The 17,203-nt window shown below is 41.2% G+C and overlaps 1 protein-coding gene across 1 annotated transcript; it reads left to right on the top strand.

Annotated features, from left to right (window-relative positions):
- Nucleotides 1-279: 279 nt before the first annotated feature.
- Nov (nephroblastoma overexpressed) lies at nt 280-8,212 on the top strand. Its single transcript, XM_013032221.1, has 5 exons — nt 280-426; nt 529-754; nt 1,965-2,216; nt 3,639-3,853; nt 6,624-8,212. The coding sequence occupies exons 1-5, from the start codon at nt 343-345 to the stop codon at nt 6,918-6,920; spliced, it is 1,074 nt and encodes a 357-aa protein (XP_012887675.1). The 5' UTR covers nt 280-342; the 3' UTR covers nt 6,921-8,212.
- The last annotated feature ends 8,991 nt before the right edge of the window (nt 8,213-17,203 follow it).

The following is a 17,203-nucleotide window of genomic DNA, read 5'->3' as shown; positions in this document are numbered from 1 at the left end:
TTGGCCTTGGGGCTCCACCCAGGCCCTCCCGGCGCTCTGGGAAAAGCCAGTCGCCACACACAGGCACACGCAGGCCCCGGCGCCGCGCCCTAAGGAGAGCAGCCTTGGGGCCGATTGCCTTGGCAACCCCGCGGTTCCCTCCACTTCCCCACCCAGCCTGCTCCCCTCCTCCCGGCGCCACAGCCAACCGGGCTTGTGCGCGCGCCCCGGAGCGCACTATAAAACCTGTGCCGGTGGCGCTCGCTGCTCAGCCAGACCTGAGAGGAAGGCGGCCAGTGCCAATCCGCAGCCGAGCAAGTCTCGATCGTTCTGTCAAAGTGGGGGAAAGAATCAAGCTTTAGCATGCAGAGTGTGCCGTTCACCAGCCTCTCTCTGCAAACGCAGCGCCTTTGCCTGGCCTTCGTGGTCCTCCATCTTCTGGGTCAGGTAAGGGGTGCGCCCCCCTTACGCTGTCCCTGGATGGCTTTGCGCTCCCGGCCTGCTCTCACTAAGGGAATTCTCCTCTTTGTCTCGCCGCCCCTTCCCCAGGTCTCTGCGAGTCAGCGCTGTCCTTCCCCGTGCCCTCACCGCTGTCCCGAGATGCCACCGACCTGCGCCCCCGGGGTGCGCTCCATGCTGGACGGCTGCGCCTGCTGCCTGGTTTGCGCCCGCCAGCGCGGGGAGACCTGCTCCGAGCTGCAGCCTTGTGACCAGAGCAGCGGCCTCTACTGCGACCGCAGCGCGGACCCCAGCAACCAGACCGGCATCTGCATGGGTAACGAGGCCCCCTCCCCTCTCCTCTTCTAGGCCTTCCCAGAGGGCCATACGCAAATAATACTAGTAATGCAAACGAAGTGATCTTCGTGGAATATACTATCAGCCATGCATGATCAAAGGGTTCTTGGAGGTTTGGGGTGCCCGGAGAGGAAACCTCACCAGAGAGGTGAGAAGTATTCATGGTTTACCTCTCTAGAGAAGAATCTGGCCTGGGGTAAAGCAGAGTTACTAGGGCCGGTGAAATCATTTCCTTTGGTCGTTTCCAGGGGAGCTGGGGGGGGGAGGGGGCAGGTGATGGAAGTTCAGACTTAGTCACAGGTTTCAAGTCCCCACCCCACCCACCCAACTGCAGCCTAGCAAAGTTGTTTTCACACCTGTAATTGTCCTGTTGGGGCCAAAGCAGCTCCTAGGCTCCCGGGAGGACAATATAACCTCTGTCTAGGCAGCAATAAAATACAATGCAGGCAACGAGCCAATCAAGGCTCATGAAATTTAATCAATCAAAATCCGTGTCCCAGGTGTCGCCTGTCTGGATAGGAGAGCATGGGATGGCCTTTTATTTCTGATTCCTCCCCCTCTCCCCAGCTAGTGACGATTTATTGCGCTTCCTTGCCTGAGAATCCTACTGTTCTTCCCAATTTGACCAATTACCCTAGTTGGAAAATAGGAACACGCACCTCTCTCTCTCTCTCTCTCTATCTCTCTACCCCCCCCTCCTCTCCTCTTCTCCTTCTCCCTCTCTCTCTCTTCCCCCTGTTTTTAAGCCTAAGTTGCTGGAGTAGAAGAACCTAAAGGGATTCTTGGAAAATGAATTATCATTGGGAACAAGAGCTATGGGGGTCTTGAGTAGCTTTACTATATGGCCTTTTCCTGTCATCTTATAAATGAAATTGCCTGGGAGGGGGGAGGGGCAATCTGAGGATATTATAGAAATCATTAATTAGCCAGACTATTCATATTGGCAGTGTTCAGGGTTCTATTATTTATATACCTCTCTCCTCATTCCCAAGACCAAAGTGGATGTGGCAGGACTGGACGGTTTTGACTGTTTCTTTTTGTCCTTTATAAGATCATCAGAAATCAGACCATAAAAGGGACACGAATATGGCCTCTAAATTTTACACCACATCCCCAGTGCATTGTATTCTTGTGTTTCCCCCCTCCCCTCTCTCTCTGCTTTCCTCTGCCTTGTTCCCTCCATGTTCTAGTGCTTGATGGAGACAATTGTGTCTTTGATGGGGTCATTTATCGAAGCGGAGAGAAGTTCGAACCCAACTGTCAGTACCACTGCACCTGCAGAGACGGACAGATTGGCTGTGTGCCTCGCTGTCAGCTGGATGTGCTACTGCCTGGTCCGGACTGCCCAGCTCCAAGGAAAGTCGCAGTGCCTGGGGAGTGCTGCGAAAAGTGGACCTGTGGCCCAAATGAGAAGGGGACCCTAGGAGGCCTTGCTCTTCCAGGTGAGGAGCTTAGCGTACAGAGAAATCTCCCAGGGTAAAGGCAGGCACAAAGCATGTGAGACTTTTAGGTTGGAAGTTGACCTTCATTTCTGGCCAAGCCAGTGTGGATTCCAGTTTGCCTACCAGGCTCAATCCTACCAGATTTCATACACTGTCTATGCTTTCTCAGATGTCACTGAGAACTCTTGTCTTTCCAGAGACTGTAGAAAAAAAGGCTCAAGTGGTACTTTGGGACTTTTTTGTTTGTTTTTGCACTATCCCATATAGGAATGGTTGCAAGGAGTAGATCGGAATCTCAAGAGGCAATAGAGAATAATTTAGAAGTTATTTATCATACAGAATATGTATATTGGCCATATCCAGAGTTTTACAATCTTTGAAGGTTAGAAATTATCAATCTTTTTCTTAGAGACAGGAAAGCTGCCATATAGAAGAGATATGCTCTAAGGCTTATATATGAGTGTTGAGACAAAAGATTTTTTGCAATCAGAGTCCCAAGTGTCTACACAGATACGTAGTTAGATACATAAATAGATAGATAGATGCATAGATAAGTATATACATATACAGGTACATACGAACATGCATACATACACAGGCAGACATTCTTAGAATTAAATCCACCAGTTCTTCCTTCCCAAATGCAAAATAGTGCTTTGTAAAGCAGAGTATTTTCACCATCAGTTTGGCTTGGCTTTTTCTACTGACCCATTACAATTAAAATGTTATTCTGTATGTGTATATATATATATATATATATATATATATATATATACAGAATCGCATGCTTAAAACACTGCTACTTATGAAATAGTTGTTGATACTCACCTGTTCTATATTCTTAAAACTATTGAACTTTGTAAGACAAGTTGTGGTCCTAAGCCTTTTAAGGCCCAGTTGGGCAATCATTCTAGAAAACTTACTTGAAGTCTTACAATGTGCCAAGCATTAGACTGCTTACTAGATGGGTATAAATAAATCTATTCTGTGCCCTGGGAGGACTCATATGTATCAATTATAGAATTAAATGAAATCTACTATCTAATACTGGCTGACAGGAATACTGTCTGTGTATCTGTGTGTCTGTGTGTGTGCATGTGTGTGTGTGTGTGTGCGCATGCGTGCGTATACATGTGTGCGTGCATGCACAAGACAAGGGCTGAACTCCAAACCCCAGGTGCTGACCTTTAGCTTTTTTGCTCAAGGCTGACACTCTACCACACAGCTCCACTTCTGGCTTTTTGGTGGTTAATTGGAAATAGTCTCAGGTGCTTTCTGCATGGGCTGACTTTAAACCAGAGTCCTCAGCCGTGTCTCAGCTTCATGAGTAGCTAGGATTACAAGATGTGAGCCACCAGTGCCTGACCACTATTTAATCCCCATATTTTACCCAAGATAGCTATCTTTCTTCATATGCCATAGCCTACAGGCCAGAAGCCACTGTAGGAGTTGAAGTCTCTGACTCCAGTATCAACTGCATAGAGCAGACCACGGAATGGAGTGCGTGTTCCAAGAGCTGTGGAATGGGCATTTCCACCCGGGTCACCAACAGGAATCGTCAGTGTGAGATGACGAAGCAGACTCGGCTCTGCATGGTGCGACCTTGTGAACAAGAGCCAGAGCAACCAACAGATAAGGTAGGAGTGGGGAGAAATCTACTCGGAGCCTGGGCTTCAAAAAGTCACTGTGACACTGGTTGGATCAAATCTACCTGGGTATAAACCCCAGAAAAAAAGGCAGAGAGGATCCTGAATCCAAGCTCAACACCTTTTTTACCCCCCTCTAAATCCTGCCCCCCAAGCAACTCATAGCTGAGCTACAGGAAAAAAAGAAAGGGGTCCGATGACTATTCTCCCCAATTGAGAATATTCTAGAAAATTCCATTCTATTCCTGAAGAAAATTGGCCACCCCATTGTCAAGCATAGCTGATTTTAGAGGTGTTATGTTCAAGCTGTAGGAAGCCACAGTGTAGACTGATTTTGCCTTACCAATCCCACAATCCCCAGAACCCTACCTATTACATATTGTGGGAATGATAAACATTGGTTGGAGAATACATGAATGGGTGTCAGGGAATTCTTGTCTGCATTTTTCAAAGCCTGTTGGAAATAGAACATTGGCCAGCATAAAACAACATGAGCCAAATAAAATAACACATTCCCCCCACTCCCCAACCCCACTTTTTTTTTGCTGGAATTCTATTGACGAAGTGTGTTAACTCTGGGAATAAGGCATGTAGATCAGAAGCTATAATTGGTTATGAATGATATCACAGCCCTTGCTACAGATCTCTATCAGATAAATGTAATATTAACATTGAACTGTTAGCTATACTCTTGTACAAAGGTAAGACCAAAATAAAACAGCCCTAGAATCAAGATTTACATATCTCTACACTGAGGAAATAGTATCTAATGTTAAGGAGACTACTCCAAGCCAGACAGCCTGGCTTTAAGTCCTGTTTTTCTAATATGAGCTATGTGATCTTGGATAATTTCCTTAACCTCTCAGTATCCTATCCCTTCCTTGTGTAATGGAACCATTGAAAATATCTATCTTAAGTTTGCCATGAAGATTAAATAGAATGAATCTGTCAGATGCTAGGAATAGGTTAACTGCCCTGTTAACTATCATTACTTAAAATTTACCTATTGGTGAAATAAGAGTTCTTAGTGATTGTATTAGTTATATAGTTGCTTAGCTATTTGCCTTTTGTAAGACCAATTTTAACTTTATATTTCTTTTACTTATTTAGAAAGACCACCTAAAAACATCTTTTCTCAAAAATTAGGAAATAAACCTGTAACAATTCTATGCACACTCACCTACGCAAGCAGCCCTGTGCACACACATACCCATACATACACAGAGATAGATACATACACACATACACATTTATGCACACAAATATCTCTGGACCTTTCCTTTTCATGGCTATTGGCAATAGCATATACTATATATTAAATACCAAAAACTGAAGAAACAAGAATTCCTTTAATATTTTCAAGGACACATCATTGCTTTTAGCTGGGAAGAGTGATCTGAGAGAGCATCGAGATATGTTGTCCAAGCTAGCCTTGAATTCATAATCCTCAATTTCCTGAGTTCTAGGGATTAGAGGAAGCTCCATCTAGTCCCCTTTTCTTTATTAAATAAGATCTTCCATCTTACTCTCTAACTTCTGACTTTTTCTAGTGTTTCATAAATTGGCATTTTGTTTTTGTAATATTTACCCCATTTAACATGAGAAGATATTGTATTTAAGATGTTTATAACATTTATATCCCATAAAGGTTCAAGAAATTTGCTTGGAGTCTAGGGAAGCAGTAACATATTAGTCATGTCTACCTTGTTTCCAGGAGATTCTTAACTCTGAGACAATGGGTTCTTAGAATATGGTCCCCAAACCACCTGCACATCTGTAGATCTCCCATCAGATGTGAAGATCAACTATCTGATGGCTTAGATACACAGTAGGGTTTGAGAGCCACTGAGTCAGGAGAATTCTGGATCTTATCACCCCCACACACTGTAAGCTGTGCCTGGAAACTGAGCAGCAGAAAGAACTGTGGCTGATTTGTAGTTTAAGTAGTCTAAATTGGGAATAAAGCAGTCAATTCTTTGCTGGGCTGACTATCCTAGGTGTTCTTGGTGGAATCTTGAATAAACTCTCCACTTTCCTCACCTTCAATACCATCATCTTGGCTTCTTCCTGAGGTCATTGTACAATAGAAACGAAGTATGGACTTTGCAGCAGACAAATTCAAATGTTGGAAGTTTTCTGATTGCTTTAGTCCTTGGAGATTGTGTTTCTTTATAAAATTTGGATAAATATTCCTTCTATAAAGAATAATTCTTTGTATGAATGAATCTTGTTAACGTTTAGTAAATTCATCCCTGAAATGTATTTGAAACATCTGGTAATACCAGATTTTATTCCCATTCCCATCATAACAACAAAAAATATATTTTTGCTTCAAAAGTACATCAAGTCTTATAAAATAGATAATACTTTCATCTTAATGTCCTTGGCCTCAGAATTCAAAGATGGTTACACAGTTAGGATTGTGTTCATATTCCAAGCAGAAAAAATAAGGAAGGAAGAAAGGAAGGAATAGAGGTTAAAATGGAAAGAAAGGTAGAGGATTTCCTAGTTATCTTTGGTTAATATTGCCCACAAATTTATCCCAAGGCCAGCTTAAGCTCCTAGGTATTCAAGAGAAAGAACTTACTAGCAGGCCACATCGCCCAAAGACAGTTCACATTCTGTTAGCAAAGAGGAAAGAGCAATGCACAGTGCTCAGGAAACCAGCCAGACACATCATACTGAAAGAACTGCCCTTCAATGGAATGGCAGACAAGCAGACATCTCCATTCATCTCTCTTTTTCTCCCTTTTGTTTTTAGAAAGGAAAAAAGTGTCTCCGTACCAAGAAGTCCCCCAAGGCCATCCACCTGCAGTTCAAGAACTGTACCAGCCTGCATGCCTACAAGCCCAGGTTCTGTGGGATCTGCGGCGATGGCCGATGCTGCACGCCCCACAACACCAAAACCATCCAGGTGGAGTTCCTGTGCTCCCCGGGGCAGAACATCAAGAAGCCAGTGATGGTCATAGGGACTTGCACTTGTCACACCAACTGTCCTCAGAACAACGAGGCCTTCCTGCAGGAGCTGGAGCTGAAGAACAGCAGAGGGGAAATATAACATGCTCCTCGCGGAGCTCTACCACCAAATGAATATAAGGAGAAACACGGAAGAAGCAGTATTGCATCCTCAGTCCTATGTATCTTTTCCATGATGATACCAGGTCATTTATGTTTGCCTTTTTTTTTTGACTGACAGATACTCCAACTGTAAATGTGGAATCAAGGTAAGCTGGGGTTATGGCTTAGAGGTGACTTACATTCCTGTGATGTTTATTACAAATGAAAACATCTATGAAATTGAAATTCAGATAGATGATTCACTTTGTAGATTGTATCACATGACACAGCTTAATTTTTTCATGCACTAGTGCAATTCTAAGAAAATGACACTGCATTGAATGATGCAGTGAAATCTAGGATCCAAAATCTAGGATCCTACCAGGCATGCTATTTTGCAAATATTTCATCAACTATTGAGATTTTTATTTGAGGGTTCTCTATTGGGCTCCATTTTGAGGTGGATAAAGTCTTCACTTCCAAACACAAGATTAACACAAATGTGTAGCACTTCAACATAAAGTCCAGAAACTTAATTTTTGGTTTAGTTGTATACTAAGGAAGCATTCTTTATCTACATAAATGAAATGTTTGGTAATTAAGTGTACTGGTGTCATGAACTTGCCCCATTGAAGAAAAACTGACTCCTTTCCAGTAGAAAGAAGCTAAACAGAAAACTTCCAGTTCAGATATGCCTGGGTCTCAGACTACTCTGACATTTGTATGCTACTGAGGCACACTAGTTTTATGATTCAACAGAAATTAAGATCAATAAGTATCTTCCTGAGTAAATAAACTGAATACATTGAGACCCACTGTACTAGATTACTTCCCCTTATGACTTTTCAAGGGTTCTTTGAGTAGAAGAAGAAAACAATAGAAGAATAAAACAATGGGAACAAAATCCACATGTCTGTGATAGTGAGAAACCACAAAAGTGATGAGAGTTTAGAATTACTGTAGACTTATCCAGATGGGTCATCCTTATAAAAACTCATAAGCAAAGTGTATATGTCCACAAACATGTCTCTAACAGAGCTTACTCGAAGACAGGCTACAAAGCTAATCTATACATTCTTCTGTGTCACCCTACGTGTTCCACTTTTCTGCCTCAAAGTATTTATAAAAATGTAAATTATACATTTTGTAAAATAGCCTTCTAACTTCTGTACTTACCAGTTATGACCAAGAAAGAACATGATGTTCTCAGAGTGTGACTCCGGTATAATTTTGTGCTGTACCTGTCTCACATTATTGCTTACTAAGTAGAAAATAAAACTTTATGAATTACAACCAGATACCTTTCAGAAGCATCGATTGAAAGCAAAGTGGTAATTGTGGAGTGAGTTCATAACTTTTGATTAGAAGGAAAATGAAAGACAGTTCTTATTGTATGAGATGAGCTCTGCTGCCCGGGTTTCAGTTATTCTCCATGTACCAATCCATGTCTGAAGCCCTGAGTGGTTTTTCCAAACAACCCACCAGTCACTTCTGGTATTGAAATTTGTTTTTTGTTTGTTTGTTTTTTATTTGGGTGGGGGTTTTGTCAGTCATGGGCTTGAACTCTGGGCCTGGGCACTGTCCCTCAACTCTTCAGCTCAAGGCCCGCACTCTACCACTTGAGCCATAGTGCCACTTCTGGTTTTCTGAGTGGTTTATTGGAGGTAAGAGTCTCACAGAGTTTCTTGCTCAGGCTGGCTTTGAACCGAGATCCTCAGATCTCAGCCTCTTGAGTACCTAGGATTACAGGCATGAGCCACCAGCCCCTGGCTGCTATTGAAATTTGAATTCATTGTCTGACGAAACAAAACATACCTTCTTGACTTCTTTTTTTTTTTTTTTGCCAGTCATGGGGCTTGAACTCAGTACCTGTCCCTAAACTTCTTTTGCTTAAGGCTACCACTCTACCACTTGAGCCACAGTGCCACTTCCAGCTTTTTCTGTATATGTGGTACTGAGGAATCAAACCCAGGGTTTCATGCATGCTAGGTAAGCACTATACCACTAAGCCACATTCCCAGCCCCTCTTTTTGACTTATTAAACAAATTAAAGGACTTGCCATCCTCCAATTATCCAGCTAAAACCATCAGCATTCTCTTGATCAAGTCTGCTCTTGCCATAGATCCCGAAAACCATACGGTCACCCACTTATACCCATCAGCCCTGTACCCATGAATTCAACTAATCATGGATTTTAAATATTCAGAAAAGCAGCTGGGAACCAACGACTCACACCTGTAATCCTGTAATCCTAGGTACTTGGGGTAGCTGAGACAGGAAGGGTTTCAGTGTGAAGCTGGTTAGGAAAGCCCTTTTCAAGCAAAAGCTAGGCACAGTGGCATATGCCTGTCATCCCAGCTATAGGGGCTGAGATCAGGATGGTCACACTTCCAGGTAGAAACGTCCATGGGACTCCATCTCAGTGGAAGAGGCTAGGTATGATGATACAAACCTGTTATTCCACCTATGGTAGAAGCTTAAATAAGGTAGACTAAAGTCCAGCCACTGCCTGGGCAAAAAGTGAGATGCTATCTTAAAAATAAGCCTCTGCCCCCAAAAAAGTATTCTCAGTAGTAGAGTGCCTTATTAGCAAGCATGAAGTTCTGAGTTCGATTCTCATGACTATCTCAAAAAAAATCAGGAAAGAAAGAGCTCATACCTGTAATTCTAGCTACTCAGGAGGCTGAGATCTAAGGCTCGGGGTTTGAAGCCAGCCCATGCAGGAAAGTCCATGAGACTCTTATCTCCAATTAACCACCAGAAAACCAGCTGGGCATCAGTGGCTCATGCCTGTAATCCTACCTACTCAGGAGGCTGAGATCTGAGGCTCACGGTTCAAAGCCAGCCCAGGCAGGAAAGTCCATGAGACTCTTATCTCCAATTAACCACCAGAAAACCAGAAGTGGTGCTGTCTCGCCTTGAGCTGAAGAGCTCAGGGACATTGCCTGGGGCCCAAAGTTCAAGCCCCATGATCAACCACAAAAAAAGAAGGGAAAAAGAAAGAAAGAAAGAAAGAAAGAAAGAAAGAAAGGACGGAAGGAAGGAAGGAAGGGAAGAAAGGAAGGAAGAAAGGGAAGAAAGAAAAGTGGTAGAGTGCTAGCCTTGAGCAAAAGAGCTCAGAGACAGTACTCAGGCCCTGAGTTCAAATCTCATGATGGACACAAATAGAGAGAGAAAGAGAAATCTTAGGAAATACATATATAGAGATAAAGATATAGACATATATAGATATAGATATAGGTATCTATCTATGTATATATACACAGAGAGAGAGAGAGAATCACAAATATTGTTGTGGAATGTGTCCTACATAGTTAGGCTAATAATGGATGCATGAGTACTGAATAGATAGATAAACTTTTTCTTGTCATTATTCCCCAAATAATACAATAAATCTGTGTACATAGCTCTTAGATGGCATTGGGTATTGTAAATAATCTATCAATAGTTTAAAGACTAGGGGAAAATGTGAATAAAATAAATGCAAATATTGCACCATTTTGTAAAACAGACTGAAGTATCCACAGATTATGGTTTCTTGAGAGAGTCCCTGATTGACTCTGGGTCATGCAGAACAGAGACACAACCACAGCTGCACTCTGGTAGGTGACAATTGCACATCACTTGACATTCGTGTTTTGAAGTTCCTAGCTGATGCAGAGATGATCTAAAATCCTTCCATAATTTAAAAATAATGAAAAAGTTTTTTCCCCAGCTTCACTTCCTCTGTCTACAGCCTCCTTCCCATCCATCGCGATAACACATTTCTATTTGTCTTTAAGATACATCAGGGAACAAACTGGACTTTCAAAATTGACTCACAGGAAAGTATCAAGGACATCTGACATTTATGGCAAATTTAGCATTGGGTAGAGCACTTTATTTCCATCATATTGCTTAATTTGCCCAATTTCATATGTAGCATTCAGCTTACCCATGAGAAAAAAAATTAAAGAAGATGATAGCATAGCACTAGACTTCTAAGCAAAGTCCGTTCACTCCCACTGAATTTAAACATAACATGCATCTGTGCAATCATTTCACCTCTGGAACTACTCAACACCAAACTATTCATAGTGAGAAAAAAAGTAAAAAGCAACCTCTCAAAGACACACCATACAGTTGCCTATTTTTTTTATAATGGACAACAAATCAATCTCAAAAATAAGAATGCAGAAAAAGATACACTAGGAAAATATACACCCCCCCCCAAAATGGTATAGAACTATGAGAAGAGTTGTTTGCTTTTGTTTAGTAACTATTAAGTTTGGTGCCAATGTCTCATACTTGTAATAGTTGCTACTCAGGAAGCTGAGATCCGAAGATCAAGGTCCAAAGCCAGTCCAGGCAGGAAAGTCTATGAGTCTCTTATCTCTAATTAACCACTTTGAACAAAACTGCTTAGTGACAGTGCCCAGGCTCTGAGTTCAAGCCCAAGACAGGCACACACACACACACACACACACACACACACACGACTAAGTCTTAGATCTGGAAATGGTGGTACACACCTGAAATCCCATATCTCAGGAGACAGAAGCAAGAGAACTGTGAATCTGAGGTCATATAGTGAGACTTGGTCTCAAGGAAACTAATTAACAGAAGTGTCCATAAACATCAATCAAAGGAGACCAAGGAGAGAATGTGCAGAAAGTATTAGTAATTCTGTCAGGCTAGGCTCATACTGTTTTTCTTTTTCATGGTTTCTGCTAGCTATCTTCCTTAAGACTGAGAATAAATAATCTTTATAATCAGGAAAAAAACATTTAAGGCTGAATACAGTTGTCCCTTCCAGCAGTCCCTCTCAAACCTCTATTCATCCATATGGCAATAACGTCACCGACCAGCATCTAAAACATATTCTAGTTGACTCACTCCATTCATTCAACAAATACTGATTGCTTCTGTGTGCCTAGCATTATTTCAGATGAGAGGTAGGGCAGGATAGCTTTGACAACAAAAGTTTATAATAAACATTGTACCTATTTTCTGATATTTATACCCTGTTGGGAAAAAGCAGGCAAAATAATGCAGTCAATATACACATGTGCATGGACACACACACACATACACACACACAACATACACATACACAAAGTATCAAATAGCAAACAAATACACCCTGTGAACAAAGCAAGATAAGATGATAATGGTTTCTAGATGTTGAAAATGCCTGAGTAGCCAAGGAAGCTGTTTCTGATCAGATGACATTTCTTCCAAGCTCTAACAGGAATGCAAAAGCAAGAGACCCTTCCAAACAGAGGTAACAGCTGTGATTAGAAAATATTTAAACCCTTGCAACATTAAGGAGAACCACGTAGCCCTGTGGGATCAAGCATGGGACAGGAGTTGTCTAGCAGCAGCTTGAGTAACAGAAAAGGGCTTACCTCTATTATCAAAGTTCTTCAGTTGATTCCTAATCCTCCCATTGCCAGCAGCTTGATACCAGCACCTTAGTCTTGACTGAATCTGTCCTGTGTTCCCGATAGGTAGCAAGGCTTCATTGTTATATGACCTGTTCAGTGAATGAATTAATGAATTAATGAGTGATCTCTGGAAAGATGGAATGTTCTTTCTTTGAAATAAAATTTCCATTTTCATTGTCCATTATTCCTCATTCTCCAACAGATTCAGATACCCCCACATACATGCATTCCTGAAATTACAATTAAAGGTTAGAAAAATGTGATCTGTCATACAAATATTTGCAAAGTTCAGAATGTTCTACTAAGACAGCGAGGGAACCAATACTAACTGCTTTGGGTTTAAGGCTGCAGAATGTGCAGGCTTGAGTTATTCAAGCCTGGATTTGAAGACAGGCTTCTTCTTTCCTAGCTGTGAGATGGTGAAGAGTTTGCAAAGCCTTTAAGTTTCCATGACTATAACATGAGCATAGATATTGTCAGAGTGGCCAACTGTCCTCAACTGAGACTATATTGGGGACACAAAACTTTCCGTTGTAAAATCAAGACAGTAGAACCAACAACTCATGGCTCACACCTATAATCCAAGCTATTTGGGAGGCTGAGATCTAAGAATGTGTGGTTTGAAGCCAGCCCAAGCAGGAAAGTCCATGAGACTCTTTATCTTCAATTAACTACCAAAATATCCAGAAGTGGAGCTATGGCTTAAGTAGTACAGTGCTTAGCCTTGAGCAAAAATGCTCAGGAACAGTGCCCAGGCTGGACACAAAGAAAAAAAAATCAAGGCAGTTGGATGAGTTGGTCACCCTAATACTAATTGTATTTGGCACACAGTAGGTCTACAAATGTATATTTGTATGTTAAACACTTAACAGAATGGCATTGCCCCCTTATTCTAAATAGGTAATATACTAAGTTACTGTACTAAGGTAGCTATTGTTGACTTGATCTATGTAGGGAAAGATACAGACTCAGAGAAGTTATTGATTTGTTAAGGACTCTGTGCATGAAGGAGCTAGGATTCAAATCAGGGTCTGCCTAAGCCCAGAGCCAAAACTCTTTTACCACAGTTACTGAGGCCAAGTGTATTTTCAGCAACCAAAACAATTCCAGCAGTTCTCATTTCTGTGCTATTTTCCCAAACTATAAATGTTCTCTTTTGGAAACAGCATTGCAAAATAGTGAGTCTGTTGAGATCACTCTGTGAATGTGAAATTCTGAAAACACTTAATCACTGGTGTAATGATAAGGCACATTTCATTGAAAATTATTATCAAAAGTTGTTGGAGGATTTCTCTTTATTTTTTTCCACACCAGGATTCAATTAAACCATGAGGCAAAGATATCTTTGGCTACAAAAGAAGATCATTTGTCATATACATATCTACACTTGCTGAATTGTCGTTGAGGCTTCTGAGAGAGCTTTTCTGGGCAGCGATAGATTTTCTTCTCAATATCGTCCTTGTAGGTACATGCTGTCATGCTTCTGAACTGATTTCACTCCAAAATGTCCAATATCATAAGTCAAATCATCAAAACAGACCTCCTTTTGGCCTGGTACTATCCAGCTTAGTGTAAGGATCCATTATTGTTGGGAATGTATTCGTCTTAGACACATCACATGATTCTTGCAGGCATTTCTCTCCTGGCTTGACCACAGAGGGTTCACAAAATTCAATTACCACTTCAATAACATTGCTGGCACTTGCTGAACTCTCAATAATGAAGCATTCTCTGCAGCCTTCCAGCTGGGGACTGTAAATTACTGTTACATTAAGCCAGCTGTTCCAGGGATCATTAAGAGCTCCAAAGGGTAAGGATAGCAATGTTGTGAGAGTCTTCCTAAAGGATGGATGTCTTTCTCCTTAAGACAAGCAAATGAAGGTCTGAATTTCAGCCCAGGGAACTCTACAAAAGAATGTACAGTTCTGTCCTCATGGCAAGACTTCACAGGAAAAAAAAAAAAAGAAGAAAAATAAAACAGTTCCCCCTGCCTCCAGCTCCATTGGAAGAATCTTGAAAATAAATATTTTATAATCCAGGAAGAAGATGTTGCTTGGACTTATATTTTATTTGCAAAATCTGAGAAGCAAGATCTGCCTGTAACATCAATTCAGAAGTTGGAAGAGGTTACAAAGTTCTTAACCTGAGTTCAATGTGGGGCAATATACTCCAAGCTGATCCTGGGAAAACTAGGCCACCCACTAGAGCCATGAAGAGCCTTGGCATGATGTGGGAGCCCGGGGACAGGGGAGTTCTAGTTCTTCCAAGGGGCCAGCCGTGGAAGTCTTCCCTGATGACTTGTACAGTGTCACTGTATCAAGGAAGGAAACAAAAACTAGAAAATCTTTCCAGTTTCTTTATCGTGGTTCATAAAATGACCCTAAGATCACCTTCTCTGAGACTCTTGACTGGGACCTTTTTACCCCCAACTAAACTGATCACACATTTCTTTGTGTCAACTGAACTGATCACACATTTCTTTGTGTCCAACTGTTTCTTGTAGAATTGCTGTAAGTTTAGACACCCTATCTGTTATTTCTTTCCACCTTTGTCTCTCACTGGATTCCACTGCATAATGGCAAATACCATGCTTGATTCTCTTACTACCACTTTTCCTACTTTTGAAGTACACTCTTTCCTCTTGAACAAATATGATTAGTGCACATTAATTTACCAAGTGGGGGATTGTGTTATGATATTTCTATGCCTGGAAGCATAAATTCCATATATTCCCATATAATATAGCTTAAGCATATATGCATCCTCTACTACTCCTTTTTATTCTCCATTTTCTCAGCACATCCCTTTTAATGTTTCTTGCAAACCCTTAATGGATTCCATTATGATATTATTATCTGTACATAGTGGATCATATCCCCACCCACTCTCTTTTATCCTTCCCAGCTCCCACTGATTTCTTCCCAAATATTCGACTTTTTATGTTCTTATCACTTTCTTAGATCCAGTTTCTGCATAGGAGAAGAAAACATTCCAGTGTTTGTCTTTCTGAGCTTAGGTCATTTTGCTTAAAATAATAATCTCTAGTTCTGTTTTCTTGAAGATGCCCTAATTTTACTCTTCTTTATTTCACTCTTCTTTATGACTAAATAATTCTTAGATAACACACCATTGGTTGTGTCTGGTGTGTGTTTGTGTGTCTGTGTGTGACATTTTCATGATCCACTCTCCTACTGATGGACTCCTGTTCTAACCCCATAACTATTATGAATAATGATGAAATAAACTGGTGTTCAGGTTTCTCTATTGTAGGCTGACTTCCCTTCCTTCAGAAGTAGTTCTACTTTTAATTATTTGAGGAATCTAAATACTGATCTTATAGTGACTTCCACTAATACATATTCCCACCCATCATGTATGAGTGTTAGAGTAATATCCTCGTATTGTTTCTATTAGCCTTTTCAATAAAAGCCTAACTTTTCTTCTCCAAGCTTTATACTGACTTATATAGTTCATAAATTCTATGTGAGTTAGGTATGAATTTATAAGATCTTATTTTATACCACTTTTTTCATATTTTTATTTGCTCTTAATTCTTTCTTTTACCTCTTTGATGAATAACTTGAAAATGTCCAGAGAAAATGTTGTGTTCTTGAAGAGGGAAGAAAAATTATGACACTATTTGACTTAGACATCACTCTGAATGTATAGTAACAGCTATCTCTGTTATTTATGTTATAAGCTCTAACTTCTACCCTGGCTAGCTATGTGTAGATGGCATTTGTACACAGGCAGTAAATGGAGAAGCAAATTTAATTTTATTGGCCATCAAGAGCATTTGTAAGGGCAGGAAAGGTGGCTCAGTAATAGAGTGCTTGTCTTGCATGCATGAGACCCTCAGCACCACATAAGCAGAAAAAGCCAGAAGTAGCGCTGTGGCTCAAGTGCTGAGGGACAGTACCCAGGCCCAGAGTTCAGGCCCCATGACCAACAACAGCAACAACAACAACAAAAAGAGCATTTGGGGGGCAGAAGGGGGTTATGGGAAGGGATAGGAAGGGGAAACAAAGGAGGAGGCTACAATGCTTGATAAGAAATGTACTCGTTATCTTGCCCATGTAATTGTAACCCCTCTGTATGGTATTTTCACAATAAAAAAAGAGCATTTGTAAGGTTCTAGCCATATTTACACTACAAGTGATAGTATATTTACAATACTTATGAGAAGAGAAGCCTACTTACTTGTTTTCACTATTTCAGATTCCTATCTTGGTGCATGAATTGGTCTTAAAGGGCAGCCATTACCCACAGACCAACCTAGAGCAGTATTAGAAGGGTGTTTCCTTGTGTCCAAGCTTATCCTGTTTACCTCTCTGTCTTCTCTCACCACTGATCAATGCTTTGCAAACTCCTCTTCAAAAGTGGAGACATTCAGCCAGGCACCAGTGGCTCACACCTATAATCATAGCTACTCAGGAGGCTGAGATCTGAGGATTGAGGTTCAAGCCAGCCCAGTGCAAAAAAGTTCATGAGACTTTTATCTCCACTAAACTAGCCAGAAGTGTGGCTCAAGTGGTAGAGCACTAGCCTTGAGCAAAAGAAGCTCAGGGACAGTGCCCAGGCCCAGAGTTCAAGCCCCAGGACCAGAAAAAGAAAGAAAGAAAGAAAGAAAGAAAGAAAGAAAATCACAAACAGAGGATAGCTAGTATTTTATGCCTATCATTCCTGGACTTCTAAAGAAAACACTTTTACCTTTGTAACATTTATTCTAGGAAGCTAAAACTATCCATCAACATTCATCTCAGAAATCTATTCAGAGTTCTCCCTACCCATACCAACTCATAACTCCCTCCTTGGTTGTCTAGCATTCCTCTTTCTATGTCTATGCCTCAAGTTCTA

Source organism: Dipodomys ordii, unplaced genomic scaffold (genome assembly GCF_000151885.1).
Source record: "Dipodomys ordii isolate 6190 unplaced genomic scaffold, Dord_2.0 Scaffold151, whole genome shotgun sequence".
Lineage (NCBI taxonomy): Eukaryota > Metazoa > Chordata > Mammalia > Rodentia > Heteromyidae > Dipodomys > Dipodomys ordii.
The sequence above is the reverse complement of the archived record's forward strand: the minus strand, read 5'-3'. Positions and strand labels throughout refer to the sequence as shown.

Coding starts and splice junctions, on each gene's coding strand:
- Nov (XM_013032221.1), top strand. CDS start 343: ATGCAGAGTGTGCCGTTCACCAGCCTCTCTCTGCAAACGCAGCGCCTT. Junction 755..1,964: donor CCAGACCGGCATCTGCATGG/GTAACGAGGCCC, acceptor TCCATGTTCTAG/TGCTTGATGGAGACAATTGT. Junction 3,854..6,623: donor CAGAGCAACCAACAGATAAG/GTAGGAGTGGGG, acceptor TTTTGTTTTTAG/AAAGGAAAAAAGTGTCTCCG.